This window comes from Herpailurus yagouaroundi, unplaced genomic scaffold (assembly GCF_014898765.1).
Source record: "Herpailurus yagouaroundi ecotype Mexico unplaced genomic scaffold, PumYag 196, whole genome shotgun sequence".
In the NCBI taxonomy this organism is placed as follows: Eukaryota; Metazoa; Chordata; class Mammalia; order Carnivora; family Felidae; genus Herpailurus; species Herpailurus yagouaroundi.
Window position 1 is genome coordinate 34,140,367 of NW_024412427.1, and position 22,148 is coordinate 34,162,514.

Here is a 22,148-nt window from a genome sequence, read left to right on the forward strand (position 1 = left end):
AGGCCTGAGTTGATATGAGATTTTATAAGGATTTTAGGTCACATAAGAGAACTTTCTGGAAACCTATGTCATGGCTGGACGTGGAGTTAAATAATGTGCTTAATTCCATGTCTATTTTGAGCTAATTTATGTTTACAACTTTCTCCAATTTTTGCCCGCTTTCTGCAGCTCCTGTACGCACACACAGATGGTTACATTCTCATACTAGGCACCCAGGGAAGGTCACATGCTTTACATCAATGGCAATTAGTTCCCTTTTTAAAATGGAAAATGTCGTTAAGTTCTTGAATAATTCAAGAGTAGAGGTCACAATACAGTGTCCCTTTTGGGGGTCTTTATGGTGCAAATGGCAAAACAAGGCGATCCTATCAGTAAGAGTAGATCTAAGGTTTACAATGTAGCTCTATTTAGTGTGACAGGAAAATTAAATTACACGAGGCACTCATTCATTGTCACCCGTTAACAGGCTTGGGAAAATTGTGGATCCCCAGGGGGCAAATCACTGACAACGTTGGAGGCAAATAAAAATATTTCATTTTAATTGGCTGCTGTTTCCTTTGCTTGGTTTTGAAAATAACAAACATAAACACGCCCCGGACAACTCTCCTTGGAAATAGGATCCTGAATCTCCAAAACACGACCACAACTTATGGGCAGGTTTTAAACTCTGGGGAACATGGGTTGTTTTCTCAGCCATAGTTGAGCTAGTCTTGATCCCTGGAACGGAAATAAAGCTAGTGTTGATCCATGGAAAGGCAATAAAGAGGTAGGCTTCAAATATAAATTGGCTTCCGCTACTCTTCATCCCGCTCCTATCTGGGTTCGTAGGACTGGATTTACTGCATTTCTGCAACAGCCTCTGCCCTTCAAATCTACAAGGACTGAGCTGGAGGTCCGGAGGGAGGACTGCGTGACGCGGAGGCCACCGGTTGTCTCTGCTCCCCATGGGAGAAAAAGCCAGACCACCCTTGGCCATCCCGGACCTGCCCAGGTGGATGGATGTTCAAACTAGAGGAAGGCAGGTTGGGGAGGGTGGGGAATGAATATCCTCGAGGGTCATCAAATGAGATGAAAGTTTTCCAAGGCCACGCCAGCACAACCTAACCATTGCCGGCATCCCCAGCGTCCCCACAGTCTCTATTAACTCTGTGGGCGCGCCTGCCTGGGTCCGGCTTCCACCCGACCTGGGTCCGCCTGCCACCCTTGACCCCAGGCCGGGTCCGCGCAGAGCGCCGCCGGCGGTTCCACCTGTATTTCCTGCTGCGCCACTAGGGCTCTGCGGGCTCTCTCCGAACGCGGCCGCATTTGGCATCTACTGGAGAACGGCTGGCGCGCTGGTTTTCTCCCAGGCTGGAGAGAAATGGGGGAGGGGCGGGAGAGGACTAAAGTTTGCAGCACCCAGGCGACTGGGGGTGAGATTGGCCCCATCTGATGGGTTGGCCTCTAAGCGTGTGTTTCCTGCGCTTTAGAACTTGGGAAAAGGCAAGAATGACCCGCCCCCGCACGCCCTGCCACCCCTGCTTATTACTTTTTAGACGTCTCACTTCTAAAAAGTAGATTTTTGACACTTCCTATTTTGGTCTTTCTCCATCAAGACCCTGGGAACTCCTGCGTTAGCGAAGCAAAGTGCCACGTTTCCATATTTCAGGCTTCCCCGACGTGGGAAAGCGCAACGAATGAGCGCGAAGGCTCCGGGGCTTGGCCCGCTACTCCGCAGACCCAGCGGCCCGGTAGCCCCGGCTGCGCCAAGCGTGTGTGGGGCCGGGGCCCCCAGCCCGCCGCCCGCCGCCCTCCCGGACCAGCGCCAGCAGCCCCCGCAGCGTATAGCTTGGGTGGCTTAGGCTCGGCAGCGGCACTTACAGGGAGAAGAACCTGGCAGCCTGTGGTGTGGGGCTCATTTCGGAATAAGCAAAGCGGTGCCGCTCAGTTTCTGAAGCACGTCCGATTTTAGTGACACTAAGTGAAGGGAGACAATTAATTTCTAAGAAAAAGTTCTATTTCAGTGTGATTGATGCCAAGGAGGAACGATTGATGGCTGAGCCTCAACACATTTCTGGTAGAATTAAAGAACAAATTTCATACGGCGGGGGAGTGTGGGTGGGGGGGAATAGAAGTGGGCAATTTAGGGTTTTTCATTTTCTAAACGCTTCAATTTAAGCAAACACTTGGGGTCTCGAGGCCGCTGTAATTCCAAAGACAATTTTCCATGGTTTTAATTTGATTTGCATTTTTCAACTTTGATAATATTCAATTTCATGGCTGAATACACATGTAAACACTGTTAGGTCGTGTTTTTCGCCCCTTGCACCAAACATCATGTCGCTTGTCTCAGCCATGGGAGGTTACATACACCCTGTGTCCCAATATCTGCGAGTGTCTCCTGAATTATTTTTCAAAATTTAGCACGGCTTTGCCTGGGCTCCAGAGGTAGTGAACTATTACAAAATACCTAAACTACTTCCCAGGTGTGGGGCGATCTGCACAAACGTTGCACAAAGGAAAGAGGTAAATAGAACAAAACCCTCTTCTACATAGGATCTATTCTATCTCAGAAACATTTGAAATATATATTTTAACAGTCTTAATCCAAAAATGATCAATATATTTGCTACCCCCAGAAATGTTTTTAGTGTAAATTTCATAGCCAGAAAGCCAAACCTTGAGAAATACAAAGAAATCATCTTTGTAAGCAGAAATTTAATTAGCATCATTGAGCTATTTTATCAAGTATAAAATTTAGAGGCAGAAATGAAGTGGAATTGCATAATTAGCTTTCATCATAGCCAAGCTGATATTTAACAAAATAGGACTATCGATAACAATGGAGCTAGAATACTGTGAACTGAAGAGTAACACAAGTGGTCGAGGGACCGGCAGTCTGTTATTCTTTCGTTTCCTCAGGACACAGAATAGACCGTACATTGTGCAGAGAAATAGTTGAGCCTCATGAAATATGCAGATGGTTGGCCCAAAATAAATATATCAAAACCCAAAATGCATTTTACCCTCCTTCCCAAATTGTACTAGGAAAAGGGAAGGGGAAAAGAAATGGCATACTTTATTGGTTTGTACCTTGTATAATAAAATAGCAATCTAATTGCAAGAGCTACCCCTTGTTTAAAAAAAAAAAATTGCTTAATGTGCAAAATGTTGTGGAACTTTCGATACTGTGGAATACAACCCTATCTTAAGTCCTAAGAATTTACACATTACTGTATTTGTTTTTTCCACCCCCCCCCCGATTTTTCTAAGATTGGAGAGGTCATGGACAAAATTAGGGACTTTAAAAAATAAAAGATATTAGAATTTTGGCATCTTGGGAGAATAGAACCAGGGATTAGATTTGCAAGACTTTTAGAAAGCTTTCTGCTTGAGGCTGGCTAATATTGAAGACCTGTATTTTAAGTTGAGGTGATCTGAATTTTTTTTTTCATATGAAAGGCATTCTAAACAAATAAGAAAAGAATTTCATTTGAAATAGTACCAACTTAGGGGAAAAAAAGTTTCTTAATTTTTAAACACACATCCATTGCAGGCCCGTTGTGTCTAACACCTTCGGGGAAATTGTGCTTTATCATTTGACTCCTTTTTCTAAGAATTATTGAATTTTAAATGATCATTGTTTAGGATTTGCACTAATCTTTTATATTGTGATGACTGGCAATTATGTCTTTCTATTTATTTTACACAAATAGATGGCAGAGTGCGCACGTTCAACACAATCACTTCAGAGCAAACCTGCTCCCGCAGATAGAACTAAATGAAGGGGACCTAATTAAAACAAATGGTCTATTCAGAGAATGGCAAATTGTGGACAATAGGAAGCATCTTTCTCTTTTACTACTAGTAATTGAGGCCTAAATGGGGATCTTGCTAAGAACTGCAGAAGTTTGAGTATCAGAGTAGAGCTTGCCAATTTAATTCGCCTTTACCCCCAAAGAGATCTGTCTGTATCCAGGACCGTGTTGCCCAGCCCAGAAGCAGCGCCCCAGCATTGCAGACAGGGAATCCACCCCTCACCCTCAATTTTGTGCAGCTGGGTCTGAGCTGCAACAAGCTCATGAAAGACAACCCGGATCTCAGGGAAGCACTGGGGTGGGGGAAGGGAGGCCACAGAGGCCAAGTCCCTGGCAAGTCTTTTAGCCAGGTGGGGGCTTTCAGAGATGGCAGAGTAAGGGGCCCAAAGGCACAACCCTTTCTCAAGAGCTTTCGCTACAGACTTAGGAACTCGGGAGGCTGTGCCTTTTGGGAGAGATGTGAGTTCTTGGAGAAAGGTGTAGCTCTCCCCTACAAAAGATTCAGCTGCTGGAGAGTTAGATGAGGGTGTTCTTAAAGGACCTTGGTCTGACTATCCCTTCCAGATTAACAGGAGCCTGTGGGAGAGGAGGAGTGTATGTGGGGTGTGTGTGTGTGTGTGTGTGTGTGTGTGTGACAGAGAGAGAGAGAGAGAGAGAGAGCGAGAAAGAGAGGGATTCAGCTGAATGTAAGACAGAAATCCCGCAGTTACTTTTGGTTGTTTACTGAGCTACGACAAAATCTAAACAGCGCTTTCCACAATCAATGAAGGGATCGCCTCGGGTTCCAGAGTTGAGCTCCCTAAATGAGTCTGGCATTCTGATAACTTCAGGTTAGCACCTGAGATCAGCTCCTTCCCACTGCTCAATGCTGGCAAGAGATAGGGAAGCATCTTGTTCGTGAGCTCTGGGAAGGGAGAGGCAAGAGGGGGATTTAATTGTTTGGCTGCATGAATCGAAATGTCCTTTTAAAGCAAAGAAATCAAGAGAGATTGGCCTTTAATTGGCAAACTGCTGGTGGGAGGGGAGTGGTCATTAAATGGAGGATGGACAAAATATAGATTGGATGTCTGCCCCTACTTGTCCCCATAAACAGCCGGAAGATTGGATGACTGCCCTTTTCGGGCAGTCTCTAGGAAGCTCAGCACTCAACCTGAGAGTGGGTAACTGTCATTCTGGATGCATCGTCCCCACCTCAACCTAACATCGCAATTGTCCAGTTTGGAGTGAAAAGTATGGTTTAATCTAGAACTTTGTGTACTTCCAAGAGTCAGTTATTCCCATGCCCTACACATCATTTTGTGTGGCACTGGCCTTAGAATCCAGTTGTCCAGAGCCTCCCCACAAATCCCGAAATGGAAGATGCTAAGTATACAGGAAACCCCACACCACTAAAAACCATGGACACCCAGGGAACTTATCTTTCAGTAAGTGGAAAAGAAAAGGAGGCCTCCAGTCCAAGCCTGTGTCCAGGAGGGCCCTGTTCATTCCACATTGTGTCCCCAGGGCCTGGCACAAGCAGGTATCAGCCAGCGTTCCCTGCACATCCATGTACCATGCTCAGCTCAGACGTGAAACTTGGCTGGGGTGTGCTCTCCTCTCAGACTGCAGGCCTGCTGAGTGCTGGGTCACATCCTATCCTCCCTCTGTGACAGAAGCAGGCTGGTCCTCCTGGGCCAGCACCCGTTCAGTGGCAAACCTCTGAGGCAGGTGTTTATCTGGATCTGAATTTGTGTATATGTGGACAGCGGGGGCAGGGTGGGGGGAGGAATGCTGTGGGGGCTGGGGCCTTTTGCTGTTCTTGCAGCTGGTGCTGGCGTGAGGGCAGCCCTGAAGCCCAGCTGTGGGCGGTGCGTGCATTCCAGCTGTGCTGTCACCTGTGCGGTTAGGCCACCAGGTGTGGGTCAGAGGGAGGTCAGAAGCAGGAGTCTCTCAGAACATTCCTGGCCTCTGCTCCAGAATTCTCAGTAAGGAATACGGCTGGCAGGCTACACCTCAAGAAATAATTGGGCTATGTGCATTATTTAAGCCCGGATGTCAGGTCATTGTTTCTGCCCCTGACATTTTTTCCCCCTCTTCCCCGGCATTTTCTCTTTTTAATCACAGGCTGCTGATTCTCTCCCTCTCTCTTCCCCTCCAGCATTAGCCAGCCGGCTACAGCAGCTTCAATGGTGGTGCAGTTGTGGTCCAGTTCTGATTGAACCTCTGGCCAGCTTTGAGAAACCATCATCACATAGGAATACACTGTGTTGCTCCAAAAGAGAAAATAAGAATCCAGCCTGATCCCAGACATAATGCATCCTAATCCCTTCTAGGATAGCAGGTGGAGTCTCTGCCATCCTTCTTCCTGAGATCTTCCTGTTTCTTATCACCTTTCTCCTAACATTCAGCCTCCCCTCTACCAACAACAGCCCACAGTGAAAAGTTGGGGGTTGTGGAGAAGCAGGTTTCCTACTGCATTTGAATCAAAGAGGTCTGTGCCCCACCCCCCACCCCGCCATAGGAGGCCAAAAGAAGTTGAAAAAAACATAGAGTTGCAAGACTTGAGTTCAGTGGTGAGCTCTGAAATCTGAGCAGTTCCCTAACTTCTCTCTGCCCCAGGTCCATCTCCCATAAATTCTGTCATCTACCAGTGGGATGTGGGGAAGCTTAAATGAAGTCATGTTTATGAAGACACCTTGCACATTGTCTGGCACATGTGGGACCCTACTCAATGGTGGTTGAAGTGAATACAATTGTGATAAAGAAAAGAGAGGTAGGGACTTGGGGGGGGGGCAGCGGGAGATGAGAAACACCAAGAAGGTAGAATGAAAGTCAAAAGTTTTGCCAAAAAAATGGACTCTTCTGCATAGAGGATGCATTTCCTCAGCTAACAAGCAGTTGAAGTTACAACTTCTGTATGTGAACAGCTCGGTTCAATGTAATAGAGAATTGCAGACTAAATGAAAAATATATAATGGATTGGTCTTTTTTTGTTTTAAATTCCTTAGATTAGGCTTTAGAAGACAAAGCAAGCAGAAAGTTTGAGCAGATGGTTGCATATTTTTGTACCAGGGGGGTCCACATATTACATCCTGATTTGTCTCCATATAGAAGTTCTTATGATCCAGGTCCTGCCCTAGCTGACATGTCACCCTGTTCCTTCATGGGAAATGACACATAATCATCCTCTGCCCTTCCCAGTACTCCAGCCACCCACTTCATGCCTTAACTCTTCTCAAGCCTTCTCCAGACACTTCTCAGTATTATGTTTCCTCTTCCAATAATATGCTCTTAACATCCATGTCTTCAAATTAGGAATGTGTGTCCTTTTTCACATGAGCAAAATTTTCCCAACAAAATCCACTGTATAATTACTTGTGCTTTGTGAAAAAAAGAACAGCTAATGAACTGAGATCATCTTTCTAATGAAATAACAAGTCAAAACACACACACAATCTTATTTTGATTTGCTGGGGTCATTACCAACCCTGGTCCAAAAACCTTCCTGCTTACTCTTGAACTTTGTGGTTTTACTCTTTTCAGATAAACGAAACAATGGAAGAGCTGATTTACCTGTGAAGGAAGTCTGGTCCTCAACCACTTAAGCAAGCAGAAGCAGAACCCATTCTGCAAGGGGAACTAAACCACAGCAAAAGGATCTTTCATTCCGAGGTTCTAACGGCATTGTACTCGAGCATTTCTTTGTCACCCATGTCGGTGATGCTGAAATTTTCCCTCTCAGTTAATTTGATATGTTAAAGTTAAATAAATATGATGTTGCTCGAATGATGTCCTGACATCAGAGGGAATATTACTGTCTCTAATTAGCTTCAAGAGAGGAGTAAACCCCAGGCAGTTACTCTAATGAGAATGTGAGACCTCTAGTTTTGGATGAATGAAAGCAACTTAATTTGTATTGCTTCTTTTAGCATTCCCAGCTATCAGTTGTGTTATCTGACAGTAAAATATCCCTCCTTCTTTGGTGGTGGTGGGAGGGAGGATAGGAAAAGAAGGAGTAGGAGGGGCAAAAGAGGAAGAGGCAGGAGGAGGGGAAGAGTGTAAAGGGTAAGTAGTCAATGCCTTTTAATGGGAACCTGGTGAGGAGGACGGGGCATGTGTGACAGTGACATCTGACCAGTCCACATCTTGCTGGCAATGAGCTCAGAAATCTCAGGAACAATCACTGATGTGAAAAATAGGCATGCTGTTGTGAGGATGTGCTGCTCTTTCCACCTGTGCAGGAGAGGGACTTGGGGGGCCGCTTCTGCAGAGGATATACAAAGAATCTGGAATAAGCCCCAAGGGTGCAGGGGCTGAGGGGGAGGGGAGAATAGGAATCACCTCCAATCTGGCAATAGGGACCAGGATGGAATGACAGCTTGTAAAATAAGCCTCCATCAGTCTCCCAGGAGACAGCCGGCCTCAACTTGGGTGTTCCCCGCTTGTTAGCCTCAATCATAATTGGTCTCTCCTCCCATCCCACGTTGTTGGTTTTCTGTGTGTGGCTTTTGGTGTGAGCGTGTTAGGTCATCAACAAATACAATGGCGGGAGGGGGCAAGGGGGGACACACATGATTGTTTTAAAGAAGAAAGGAGAAAAAGGATAAGAGAGTGGGCAGGAAGGCTGTGAACAGAATGGGGAAGATGCCCCAGGATTTAGGCTTCCGAGGCAACCCCTGGAGAGCTCCGGGGTAGGGCGCTCCCTGGGAGTTTTGTCAAAGGGAGAAGAAACCAAGCTTGCCTGGAGGTGGGGACCCCGCTGAGCTCCAGTGGGGACATATATCTATTCCGTGTAATTTGTGTTTGCTTGTCTCTGGAGGTGCCTGCAACTTCCTGCCCATATCCGGTGAATCTCATCAAAAAGGAATTTTTCAAAAAATTCCAATCTTTGTGGAATGCTCTAGAAAGGCTGTAGGTCTGAAGTCAAAGGCCTAAAGCACAGCCCAGGGTCCTCTGGGGGCAACCAGGCACACAGGCACGTTCCAATCACCCTTTCTCCATCTCTCTATATGTTTAAAAAGTTTCTCCCACTCTCCTCATGATTTCTTCCCCCTCCACCCCTCATGTCTTCTATTCTCTTCTTAGAGGCAAACCATTCCTGGGAGTTGAGGTTATGAGAAACTTGTGATCTGTAAAGCTGAGAGTGGTGCAGATACAGCACATGGTTTTTGCTCCAAGGAGGCATGTAAGGTTCTGAAACCTTGACAATTTATTTACTGTAAAACAAAAACAAAAACAAACAAACAAAAAACACCTTTGATGGGGGGGGGGATAGGGAGCAGCAGAAACGTAATGAAATCAGTAGCAAACTTTGGGGAAATTTTCTCTTCTGTTTTCGTTTTCGTTTTAATTTCACTCCACCACCCCTTGGCTGGCCATGGTGCTGTGGCCAAGGCCGGTCTCCACAGTGTCCCTGACCCAGCAAAGGCATTTGGGGTCTGAAATCAAGCTCTTGTGCTACGACAGGGACAGCAAATTTGGGATGGTGGCTCTAAGGCGTGTGTGTTGGGCGCCTCTTCTGGGCGGCAGGACTTGGTACCTACAAGTCCGTGGGCATCAACCGGCACCCACTGTTCTGTGATGTCAGGCCTATGGTGGGTGGGGGGTCCTATTACCTCTTGCAGGGTGAAGATGCACTGCCTGAAAAGGTCCTGACGCTTTCTCCGGACGGTTCTGGTTTATACATTCCAGAAGACTTGTCCCGGCGCACCGGCCTTCAAAGCGGGCAGCCAGTACTTGGTCCAGGCCCCTGATGCTTAGAAGGATGCGCTAGAAAACTAGTTACCCCGAGGTGCCTCCAGGAACCTTCTTGAGCAAACACCTGCCCCGTGCCCTATTAAGCCTCATCTTTCGCTTCTCCTCGCCCCACCCCCACATTAAAAGGCCCCCAAAACACTGAGGACCGGCTTTTCTTTATAAAGCCGGGAGAAGGCGGGCGATAAAGATCAGGCGTTTAAATTGGCCATTTGGAAGATTACATCTCTTCAACTAAGGTCTTTCTTTCAAAACTCGCACTGAATCGAGGGCCCTGGCTACTCCGCACCCGGCTCTTCAAGGCCGGGCACTTTTTCATTCGGCCGTGAGTGGTCTGGGCTGGGTGACCCGGCGCCATCAAAGGCCCGAGGGAAGGCCGTGGGGCGACACTCGTCTAATGACAAGTAATTGACGGATTCGAGGCCGCGCATTACCAGCGGAACGGGGAGGCATTAATTATTTAAAAACGATTAGCCTAGCCGTGTGTCCTGCAGGCGTTCCATCTTGTTTAGGGAAGATAACTAGCCGCCAGCCGGAACCGCGGCTTGGAGGGCAGCGGGTGCGCTCCCCAAGCGGCCTCCGGTGCGCGGACAAAGGTGCGCGGTCCCGGACGCCAGGGAAGGCGGGGAGGGGGGCATGGTCCCCACACAGAGGTGCCCACATAACTGACCCTGCCAGTTACAGGGATCGATTCCGATTTCTGCCCCTTGGGTCCCGGGATCTGGTGACTGCGGGGAGGACGGAAAGAGCGCTTGTCTCCCCGCCTGGTGAAATACCTAGAAGTCTGCGCGGGCTTCAAACAAGGCGGGATGTCTAGCCCTTTAAAGTAAACACCTCCAGGGGAATGCTAATTTCAGGGGACACCTGGAAGATCCCAGAAGAAACACGCCTTCTCAGTACCCCATGCCCTGGCCTCGATACCAGACGATCCTGCAGTTACAACTGGCAGCTTTGGAACTTCTAGTTTTCCAAGCTGGTGCCTTCCCACAGGCGGGAGAAAGATGCAATTGGTTCTGTGTGGTCCTCCAAACTCCTCTCCTCCCGCACCGCAGCGCGCCCCTACCCGGGGCCAGCCTCTGGGAGAATGAGGATTAATTGCCCGGTGGCGCGTTTCTCTCTCCACCCTTCCCCCGCTGGGCCCCGCTTGTAACCCCCGAGGCTCCCGAAACTGTCTGCAGCCGTGCGCTTCTGTGCGTAAAGGGCACCCGCCGCTTCTTGCAGCGAGAACGAAAATATACTCCTTTCTCGGGGAAGGCCCTGTCCCAATCCTGCTGCCTCGAGGCGTTGACCCCAATGCTGCCCGGTCTGTGGGTTTCTAGGGAAACGCCTAGACCAGACTAGAACCCCTGCGCGCTGGGGAAGGCGGGGAGGGCTTCGCCACTCTCGGGCCTCTGCCGATGCAGCCACGGGATACCAGCATGCCGTTTTCCGCTGCCTCCACCCCTGACTCTGGGGCCAAGGGCGTTCCCCCATCCCCTACCCCCTCACTGTCCTTGGGAAACGCGCGTCCGTCGGATCGAGCCCTCACCCCGGATGGGCTGCAGGAGCCTGTAGTGGCTTCCCGTAGCTTCGGGGCCCCAACCCAACTCTATGTGCTCAGAGCCCAGATTGAGTCTGTTTGCAGCTCTTCGCCCCGTCGTCCACCCACACCGTGTATTCTCAGAAATCCCCGCACAAATAGGCCACCTTCCAAACTCCAGGGTCTTCACCGACTTAGCTTCTCATTCTCTACCTCCCCACCCCCAACCCCTAGCGTCGGGGCCCTTGGAAAGGAAAGGGGCTGGCTGGGGGAGGGGAGGCGCGCGGAGGGGAATGGGGGGCGGACGCTGCCCAGGGGACCCGGGCGCGGCCCCCGAGTGGGCGCGCTCCCTACCTGTGGTGCGGCGGGCTGGCGGGCGGCGGAGCGTCCAGCGCTCGAAGGGAGGTGGCCGACTGCTCTGAGCCGAGGCATCTCCGCATTTATTTGAGCTCAAACCGAGCGACTGTTGACTTTAGCACACAAAGCAAAGATTTCACTGCCCGCTAGTTTAAAAATGAATATTTTACCAAGATATCGATCAGCGTTATAAAATTCAGTTAAGTACAATGGGATCCTAGCAAAAAAAAAAAAAAAAAAAGAATAATAAAGGAGGGGGAGGCAATATAATATCTGTGCAAATTTGCTGAAGTGTGACGTGGCATGGAAAGTTTACCCTCCTGGAATTCGGATCTAGAATGTTTTTTTCGGTTGTTTACTGACTTTGTTTATTCACAGATCACGGTTGCTTAAACCGGCGCGCGGATGGCGCAGGGAAAAGGAAGAAAAAGAGGGAGGCAAAAAGAAACGCCGCACCCTACTATACTTAGAGTTGGGGAAAGCGGGCGGAGGCCACTGTGTGAGCTAGCGAGCCTGGAGCCCGGTTGGGGGAGGGGTCTGAAGAGGGGTGGGGGGGGTGTGAAAGACCCAAGTAGCGCAGAAAAGCCTCCGAAAGCGCCCGCTCCCCGACATCCTTTTTATGTATTCGGACAGAACTATATCTTATCGGCCGGGATCAGTGGAGGGGGGAGCGCTAAGTAGTTTAAAACGACCCTCGCACAATGGGCGTGCGATACGAAACATAGCAGGTTAGGGCAGCGCTTTCAGCCTCCATTGTCCCCCACTCGGCCCCCGGCCCTGCCTCTGGGCTCCTTCGCCACGGGAGCCTTTTATGTGATAATGAAACACATTTCAGGCCGAGCTCACGACGTGTGTGTCCTTGCCAGGGGGAGAGACGGGCCTGATTGCTGGCTGCGGCCTCCGGATCCCCCCCACCCCGCCCCAATTTCTCTTCCTTGTGTTCCTCGGGACAATGTGGCATGTTAAAAAGGGATTTGGAGACGGGGGGGGGGGTGCAAGGGGAGGGCAAACCCACCTCAAGCGCGTGGGAAGGCCAGAGTTTGAGGGAACAGAGACCCCTGCAAGGTGGCAGAGGGCGAAGGGAGGTGGTGGGGGGTGGGGGGGGACCTCAGGGTTGGGGCGAACCTGGGACATTCCACGTTTGGATGGTCAACAAGACCAAAAAATTGGTCCCTGAAAACAGGGCCCTGGGCTGTAAAACTTTGAGACAAAAAGTCCCTACTTCAGAAGCCAGCGGAGAGTAATCACCCACCCACCGTAAGCTAGCTGTGCCTGGTATGTCCCTAAGTCTGCAGGGGACACTGGATCCTGCCTTCGCTTGGCCAGCTTGTAGGCGGGCACATGCCCCAGGCAAAGCCAAAGCCGGGTCCCCTTTGAGCCCCCCAGGCCGCGTTTAGCCTGTGGGGTTTCCACTTGGGTTGGCTGCCTATTTAGGGCCATCTGTGGGGAGATACAGCAATATTTGTAGGAATTTATTCTGGGCCTTTCTTTATACTTTTGGATTTTCTTTTAAGGCTCACAAAACACCTCTTCATCCCCTTGGCTCTGTAATCCTGGCTTGCCATGTTGGGCTAACTGGATGCTGTCCAAAGGCGTGGGTTTTTTGGGAAGGAAGGAGGGGTAAGCACATCTGCAAACCCTGGGATCTCACCACTGGCCAGTATCGTTTGACAAGCGGCGCAAGATATCCCACCCCCCTTACCTGAGAGTCATCCCCCAAAATACCTTATTTTAAAAGGGAGATTTGGACCATTATCTGGAGAGATTCCTGTAAACACCAATATCAGGAGAAAGTCTGTTTCTCCAGATGAGGTGCCAGAAGGGGTGGTCCCAGAGGCCTCACTGCTCTCATGCTACAGCTAAGTCTACCAAGGCCATGCAGAACACCTAAGTGAAGAAGAAGGGTGGGATAGCGTCCTGGTGTGTAGACAGAAGCTTGAGGCCGTAGGATCCAGGCAGTTCCAATTCCATAGGAGGGTAAAAGGGGTGCTAGAGACACAGAGATGAAAGAGCTGAGCCAGGAATTTGCAAATCCAATCTGGGTTCACTGACTTGAAGGGAGGCCTAAGATTGGAAATACAGTAAAAACATGTAAAATCTCGGCCTCTCCCCAGAGAAGTCAGCTCGCTGGGGCCGAACAGACATCAGCATTGCATCTTCACGTGGCCTTGATGGGAAATTAAGATATGTAGTTTTGTCCTGAGTTTAAAGATACAGCTGCAGCAAACACAGGGAATGGTCCACCTGAGATCTTTGTGTTTCATTGTGTGTAAAGATAAACTCAAAATTCCAAAACTAATCATAAACAACATTGAGTTCTATTTCCTGATGTGCTTGCTGAAGTGTTTAGGGGTAAGTGCACTGATGTCTGAAATTTACTTTGAAATGCGTCTAGGTCTATGGCCATAACACCCTGAACGGTGCCTGATCTCCTCTGAAATGCATTTAGAAAAAATAATCTGAATGGACCAATCGAGGTGTAGATAGCTGAACAGATATGTGATATAACAAGTACAGCGAGACAATAGGATCTGGGCAATGGGTACGTGTGTGTTTTCTGTCTGTCCAACTTCAGCATGTCTGAAAGTTTTAAAAATAAAATGTTGTTAAAACAGCAACCACCATGGCCCCTCCCTTCACCAAAATAAAATAAAACCTGCAACCAGTCAGGATCTCTTTCCCCCTATTTTTAAATAATTTCTGGACCTGTTTAGTTTTTAAGTCAGGCAAAGGGAAAAAAATTTTTTGAAGATTCAAAGGGTAAAACTGGCAATAACACTTTAATATAGATTTGTGGAACTCTGGCCCTTCCAGCCAGAACACACATTTATAAGCCATAAATAAAACACGCAGAAACCATAAATTAATCAGACCCGAGACCTGGATTTCACCGTGTCAAGAATGGGAATGCATTTTTTTTCTTGGTCATTTACAACAGACCCTTACATCATTTTTTTTTTCCTTTTTGAACAATAATACAACTTTGCTTCTCTGTTAAAACTACATGGTTTTACACTGAGTCACTCACAAAAGTTTGTGGGATTTTTTTTGTTTTTGTTTTTGTTTTTTTTTTGTTTGTTTTTTAATCAAGTAAGACTTCCCTGCAACAGCAGCAATGGATGAATAAAGACAACAACACCAACAAAAAATCAGAACTTGCAAATGCTTAAAGAAGCAGGTGTCTACACAGTAGTGGAAACCGGAGGCTCTTTTCACTTTTCTTTCTCTTTTTTCCCCCTCTTTTTTGACTCTTTATCATTTTGCCTTCCCTTCTTATATAGAATAATAGGTATCAGTGTGGCCCATCTGTTTGGGAGGGAAGAGCTGTTTGGGAGGGAAGTTGAGGGGAGACTGCTGTCCTTGGGATGGGGAGTAATGGATTTCTTCTCCCTTGGCTCTCTCCAACACCCCTTCCTCAAATTCTCCCCACTTTCTCTCTCTCTTGTCCTTGTCCCCGGCTAGCCGGCTGCAGCCTTCTTCTTAAGAAGAGTTCATTATGGGCCTGGAGTACACCCCCTGGTAGTAGGAGGTGTCTGCGGCCAGGGGCGAGGCATCCAGGCCCGCTTTGTTCGTGACCGGACCCATGGCCAGGCTACCCGGCATAGGGGAACCGTAGCCAGGGTAGTGCATCACCTGTTCGTAGGCTTTGAGGTCCATTTTGTGGGGCTGGTGGTGATGGTGGCTGTGGTGGTGCTGCTGCTCCGAGGACATGAGGTTGTTGATGGAGAAGGGGTGGTTGAAGGCGTAGTGGTGCTCCGGCTTTAGATGGGCTTCGGGCGGAAGGCCTGGGTGATGGGGAGGACCCAGCAGGTGGGCCGCCGCCTGCTGCTGCTGCCCGGGCGAGGGCGCCGGTTCCGGGGGGCTCAGGGCCGCAGCCGGCGTCCCCTTCAGCTCCCCCAAGGCCCCTCGCTTGTGCTCCTGGCACGGGGAGGCGCTCGAGTGGGGCGACTCGGTGCCCGCCGGAGTCTCGGAGGCCGGCCCGGCGGCCTCCCCGAGCTGACCCTGCGAGGTCTGGGCCCCGGAGGCCGCCTTCTTGCCGCCTCCTGTGGCGCCTGCGGCTTCCTTCAGGGCCAGCTGCTTCTCGCACTTGAAGCGCTTCTGGCGGCGCAGGTAGCAGCCGTTTTCGAACATGTTGCCCGAGTCGGGGTGGAGGGTCCAGAAGGAGCCCTTGCCGGGCTTGTCGGGCGAGCGGGGCACTTTGAGGAAGCAGTCGTTGAAGGACAGCGAGTGGCGGATAGAGTTCTGCCAGCGCTGCTGGTTCTGCCGGTAGAAGGGGAAAAGGTCCATGATCCACTGGTAGATCTCGCTCAGCGTCAGCATCTTGTTGGGGCTCTGCTGGATGGCCATGGTGATGAGCGAGATGTAGGAGTAGGGCGGCTTGGCGTGCGTGTAGCTGCGCCGGTACGTCTTGGGGTCGCGCGCGCGGCTCAGGCCCGCCTGCCCGTACATGGGGCTCATGGAGTTCATGTTGGCGTAAGGGGTCAGGCCGCCCATGGCTCCGGCCGCCTGCCCCCCGAGCGGGCTCAGACTGGGACTCAGGTGCGGCCCCATGCCCGCCACGCCGGCCGCCCCGGCCGAGCCGCCCATGCTAGCCATGGCGCCCGCCCCGGGGGACATACCGGCCAGGGACGGGCTCATGCCCGCGCCCACATACGACGACATGTTCATGGAGCCGGCACTCATGTTGCCCGAGCCGCTGCCCATGGCGGCCGCGGACATGCTCATGTACGTGTTCATGCCGTTCATCCCCAGGCCGGCGTTCATGTTGCTCACCGAGGAGTAGCCCTGCGGACACAGCCCGAGGAGGGAGGCGCACAGCGTTAGCACCGCGGCTTGAGCGTGCCCTGACCTCCCACCCACCGGGCCAGCCCAGGCCCCCGCCTCCGGGGAGGCCTCTGGGGGGTCCTTCCCTTGCCCGGCCCCGGCCCCAAACACCCAGTGCGTTTCACTCGGAGCGCGACGGGATCGCCCTCGAGAAGGTGGCGGGCAGGCTGCTGCTGTTTGCGTGTGGCGGGATCCTAGCCCTTCTACGCCTTGCTCAGATTCTAAAACAAGGGTCCCCTGGAGCACCCCTAGCCCAGGCTCCCCAAATGCATCTCCTCTCCCCAACTCTCCAGCCAGCATACCGAACCGGCGCCGCGGTCTCGGACGCCACCTCCGACCCTAGCGAACAACCTGTGGGTCACAGCCTAGAACGCCCCAGCGGCCTCAAGCGGAGTTTGTCCCAGGGTTCATCCTTCCTCCCGGGATCCCATCCTTGGCCTCAGGGGAACCGAAACCCAGTGCCTGCGCAGAGTTTGGGGCCAGCTGGAGGCACTGAGTGGAGGGACAGGGAGGAGACCGAGAACTGAAGTACACGCGGCTAAGCTTTGCAGCCACAAACTTTCGTTCTCTTTGTCCCTAGTCTTTGAATCTGCCTGTACCTCAACCCCCAATTCCTACCAACCTTCTCCTCTTCAGCTCCCCACCCCCTCGCCGGCCGACCTCCCACCCCTCCCCAGCCGCGCGCTGCCAAACATAACTCTGTTAGGATAGTGCGTGGCTCGGCCACGAAGAGGATTTGGAGGCGCCGCAAGTCAATATTTGATCACAAAGTTAATATTATCTCAAGGCTAACAGTGTGTCGTATAAAAAAGAGACCCATTTGAGTCGAAGGAGGGTGGAAAAGGCAGCTGCCCAGAGCGGCTGGGGGTGGGGGGCGGGTGCCGGCAAAGGAAGCTGTCCTGAGGTTGGTGAACTGAGCGAACTCCGCCACCCCACTTCCCCCTGGAAAAGGCGAGTGCCTACCTCGGGCTCGGCATAGTAGCTGCTCCAGTCAGACGGCTCGTGCCCTTCCATCTTCACCGCTCCCAGCATACTGGAAGCCGAGTGCATGGCAGTTTAAAATTTAACAGCCACAACAAACGATCAGCAATCACCCCCCCCCCCCACCCCCTTTAAAAAAAAAAAAAAAAAAAAGCTAAGGCACCGTCCCCTCCCTCCCTCTCTCGCGCTCGGTCTCTCCGGCTCCACTCCCTCTCTTTTCCTTGGCCGGCCGGAGGCGGTAGTTGGAATGGGCGGGAGGGGTAAGCCTCAGGAGGAGGGGGCCGAGGATGGGAGGAGGTCCGGATCGGAGCCCCGCTGCAGGGAGCGCCTGCCGCCCGCCGCCGCCGCGCTCGCGGGCTGCCGGGCGGAGGCCGAGGTTGGCAGTGCCGAGCTGCCCAGAGGCGGCGGGAAGCGCGAGGCGCGGGGGCGAGTGGGGGGGGGGGGGGGGGGGGGGGGGGGGGGGGGAGGAGGGGGGGGGGGGGGGGAGGAGGAGGAGGAGGAGGAGGAGGAGGAGGAGGAGGAGGAGGAGTGGACCGCGGAGCGGACAAGTGCCGCAGTGACGTGGGCGGCTGGTGATATAGCGCGGCGCGCCGGCGCGGGCCTCCAATCCCCAGACCCGGGGCAGCCCATTTGAATAATCAGCTCACACCTAGGTGAGAGGGAGACTCCGCCGGCGCCGGCACCTGCCCCTCGGCGCCCGGCGCCCGGCGCCCGCCCCACTGCAGCCGCGCCCCGCACCGGTACAGGGCTAGGCGAGCGGGCGAGTGGGTGCACAGACTCTCTACTCCAGCCCCCTTCCCCCCCCCCCCCGAGCCCTCGGGGAGTGCCCGTGGGAGGAGGGACCTGGGAGGAAGCCAACCCGGAGCGGCCCAGCGCTCTGACCCCCGCCGGGTCCCATAGAGCCCGGCTCCTGTTGCGCCTGTCGAAGGGCGCGCCGGGCTTCAGCGCCCCGTTGCCCCTCTGCAGAGCCTTAGAATTGCCGCATTTACTCATCTCGGGTTTCTTCGCTCTCAGTGTTCCATTCCCTGTCAAAACAAGACGGTGACAGAGCCAATTTGCAAAGCGCTGTCGTATTTAGAAAAACTGTGTACACACCTTGAACTCGCCTGCCGCTGCTCCTGGGAGGCCCCTCCCTGTTACAGTTAAGACTTGGAGCGGCTCCGGAAGGCGCGCGGGGTGCGCCTGGTCCGGCCGCCTCGGCTTTTGCCTCTTCGGAGCCCAGCCTCCGGCGACAGACAGAGGGGCGGCTGGCGGACAAGAGCACTGTCGGATCGCCGAGCGCAGGGCGCACGCGGCCCCGCCAACTTCAGTCGACGGTTGGGTGACTGCTATTTGTCTCTGACATTCAGGACGCCGTGTTTCAAGGTTACTTTGCAGTCGCAACCGAGGTGCCCACAGCATTTCGTAACTAAAACAAACAGGGCAGGAGGTTGAGGTTGAGGCGGGAGGAGAGAGGGGAATAAAGGAATCAATAATGGGACACATGGAATTTACTTCAGGGAGGGTCTCTGTTTTCTCGAAGGGCTGTTTTATAAGAATTAGACGCCTCAAAACCATATACTTGCTTTTTATTTTTCCTCCAGCTTCTGGGTTCAGATTATCATCTGTCCAGGGCCAGCCACCAACACCCCAGTGAGCCCAGATTGCAGGGGTTGTGTATTACAGGTGTTTGATGTGGACTTCTTTTCTTGGTTCTGAAAACAGGCTGGGCCATGAGGATCCAATCCTGTGCCCCCCACATTAAAGGTAAAGAACAAATAGGAAATAGTGGTTATCTGGCCTACCTGTCCAGAGTGATGGGTAATGGTGTCAGAAGACAGGGGCGAGGTGGCAGGCACAGAGCTGAGCACTGAAAATGGAAGGGCTGGGTGAGTGTCAGGCTAGAAGGCCATCAAGGAAGGACAGTCCGTGTAGGGAAGCCACTCCTTCCCTCTACCCAGGTAATTTAGGCCTGCATAGCTTTGAGCCAGATACAACTGAGGGCAGCACCTTTTGTGCTGAACTATGCAAATGGTTTTACCAATTTATAGTGAGAGGGTTAATGAACCCACTGAGCGACTGTAGGGGGTGGGGGACAGGCAGGATACCCCAAAGCCAAAGTCTGCATTGCTTTGAAAGCCCTGAGCAGCGCTAAGGGATACCGGGAGGGGCAGGCTGGCCCAGTGCATCAGGGAAGTGTGTCATGGGGTGTATGCACATTTAGTGTAGGTGTGCGGTGGGGAGCCAAAGGGACCAGATCCCCAGCATTTCTCACCGGGTCTCAGAGCATGAGGGAGCAATGTGACCGTTCTGCCCAAAGCTTGGGAAAGAGGGGTGCACACTGGCACTCAAAAGATAAGTTATTTGTTTTTTCAAAGCTTTCTGCATGGGCTCAGGGCAGAAATGCAGGTGCGCACACACACGCACACGCACGCACATGCACACACACACACACACACACATCCCAAAACACAGTCAACCCCACTCCCCACAGGGCGCTTCTCATGTCCAATAGAAAAGTGACGCCCAGACAAACCTGCGAAACGATGACAAACAGCTTTCTGGTGTGTATGGAAGTGGACATTCTAGCTAACCTAATCTGTGCGTGTATGTGTTCCACTTCCCTTTCTCTTTTTACTACGGATCGAAAATATGGTTGTAGAAATTATTCCACGAACAAAAGGAGCGAGTGGCACGGAGAGAGAAGGTCCTCTGGAGGAAAGGGAACTACCTTCCTAAAGAGCGAACCTTGCAAGTTCTTGCCACAGTTGGTGGGCGGGATCCCGGCTTACCCAGGAGCACACGCCACTGGCTTCCGCAGTGACAGGGCGCCCCCTATCCGCCGCGCGGTCCTCGGGCCCGACCCGAACCCTCTTTACCCCCGAAGTCCTAACCTCGAAACCCGGGAACTCGAGTGCCCCGGCATCTTTCCCGGCCTCTCCGACATGGGGATGGCATTTCTTTGGAGTTCCCGAGGTTCTGCGCAAACCCAGACCGCCTCCTGCCGGTCGGGTCGGACCTGCGGGTCTGGCACCCTCCCTGAGCGCACCGCCGTTCCGAGGAAGGCGAGGGCGGGCTGTAGTGCCCTTAGGCAGCTTGGAGCCGGGCACAGGCGGCTGCGAGGAAGCAGGAACGTTCACCAAGCTTGGGGTTCGCTTTGCGTCCCCGGCGCGGAGCTCTTTGGAGGCGCTACTTCCCCTGCACACTCATGCTCCTCCCCGGCAGCTTCGGTTTCTAAAGGTTTATTCAGAGCGTCTGGCACGAAAGCCTCAGGCTGGAATGCTGTAAATTGCTCCAGGAGCTTCTCTCCAGGAAAAAGTTCGCGGGTAACTCGGGTTGAAAACAGATGTTTTCCCTGATACCCCCTTAGTTTAAACCCCTAGGACTGAGATGGGCAAATTTTTCCTTTGCCCGTGTCCTCCCGGTTTCCCATTCTTTTCGTTCGGTGCTGCCCGGTTTCCTTATAAAACCGCCTGATAACAGACGACTGTGCTTGGGGTTAGCATGCTGTTTTTATTCTGGATGCTGCCCCAGCGGATTTGACTTGGGCTCAAATCTGGGCCTCCGCTGCTCCTACATTCCTCTAGCAAAACCCCTTTCACCAGGGATCTCTCTCTGGGATATGAAACTAGCCCTCGGGGGAAGGGGATATCAATAAACAGAGTTCAACTTCCCTAAGAAATAACCTGTAAAATAACAGGGGCGGGGTGGTGGTGGTGGTGGTGGTGAAGGGTGGCATTCAGCTCATCCATACTCCAATTCCTGAAGTCCTGCACAGAATAAATGTCCAGGGCAGGCCTTACTTTAGGGCATTATCAGGCAGGTCTGCAGGTGAGATTAACACAGAGAAGATGGAAAGGTGACTTAGGGAAGTCTTGTGAAAATACACGTTTTAAAAGTAAACTTTTGGGTTGGCAGAAATCAGGTGCCCCCACCTCTCTGAATAATATTCACAGAGTGGAACTTTCAGGGTCAGTTTCAGGTCTTCAAAAAGAAAAGGCATATAGTTGTGCCAAAGGTTATAATCATCATTTCACTTTCTGCAGGTGGGTTGTTTCTGAAATTTTATTAAAAAAAAAAAAAAAAAAGCCTGACCATCAAAATTAGTCTATTTGGTACTGAATACACCCTCAGATACTCTTACTGTTTTTCATAGTTCTTTGATGGCCCAAACACTAGTTGTTTACGAGAGAGGTCAACTGGAAAGATAATTAGCTCAGAATAAGTTATCTAGGGAGATTTATGTGAAAGATTGAAGAAAAGATTAAGCATGTCCCAGTCTTCGGAAAAAACACAGGAACGTGCTAATAAAAGTGGAAAGAAAGCGTTATATAACAGTATAAGTTTAACACACAAGGCACCTGGATACAATGTAATCTTGCTCTCCTTGGCAAGATTTACAGGAAAAGATGGGAAATAAGTAATAATAAATGATGACAAAATAAAATGAGATAAATATGATGTGAATATGATGTCTCTGAGTGGTAGAATCTTACCTTCAATCTACATCTTTTCAGCACTACAGTTGTGTCATTTTATATCATTATTATATTATTATTAAATTACTTTTTATTATTTTATGGTGAAATATGTAATAAGAATATTAGATCTGATATCATGGAAACTTTAGCAAACTAACTTACACATATTTATTCAGTTCTCACACTTGAAAGGAGATGGGTGAAGCCATCATTAAAATGGACCAAGGGTTTGAGTTCCAAAAAGCAAACTAACATTATTTTTTCTCACCTGTGTCAGAAAATGAGCTGTGCTCTTCCCTGTATTGAGGAAGAGAGAGAAATAATATTCATGTCAGCCACAGATGGTGGCTTCCTAGCATGGAACAGGAGAAGGAGACAGTCCTTGGGGTACTACTAGAATGAATTTGGCACTCAGCTCTCTTTCTGTGCACATAGAATTTGATTGCTGTTTGGGAGGTTGGTGTACTTATGGATTGT

General features: G+C 51.2%; 1 protein-coding gene and 1 long non-coding RNA gene across 3 annotated transcripts; both read right to left on the reverse strand.

The window, feature by feature from the left end:
- Positions 1-514: 514 nt before the first annotated feature.
- Positions 515-11,579, reverse strand: LOC121012560 (uncharacterized). The gene is made up of 3 exons (XR_005782169.1): positions 11,404-11,579; positions 1,861-1,956; positions 515-717 (listed from the first exon to the last, which is right to left on the reverse strand). It is a non-coding gene; the product is annotated as an uncharacterized LOC121012560 (long non-coding RNA).
- A 2,588-nt stretch (positions 11,580-14,167) lies between these two features.
- FOXA2 (forkhead box A2) lies at positions 14,168-18,480 on the reverse strand. Of its 2 annotated transcripts, XM_040447864.1 has the most exons (3): positions 18,307-18,480; positions 17,194-17,263; positions 14,168-16,191 (listed from the first exon to the last, which is right to left on the reverse strand). In XM_040447864.1, the coding sequence occupies exons 2-3, from the start codon at positions 17,260-17,262 to the stop codon at positions 14,887-14,889; spliced, it is 1,374 nt and encodes a 457-aa protein (XP_040303798.1). In that variant the 5' UTR covers position 17,263; positions 18,307-18,480; the 3' UTR covers positions 14,168-14,886. The 2 variants fall into 2 exon arrangements, with proteins under 2 accessions (XP_040303798.1, XP_040303797.1); XM_040447863.1 differs by lacking the exon at positions 18,307-18,480 and having other exon boundaries at positions 17,194-17,314.
- Between the last annotated feature and the right edge of the window lie 3,668 nt (positions 18,481-22,148).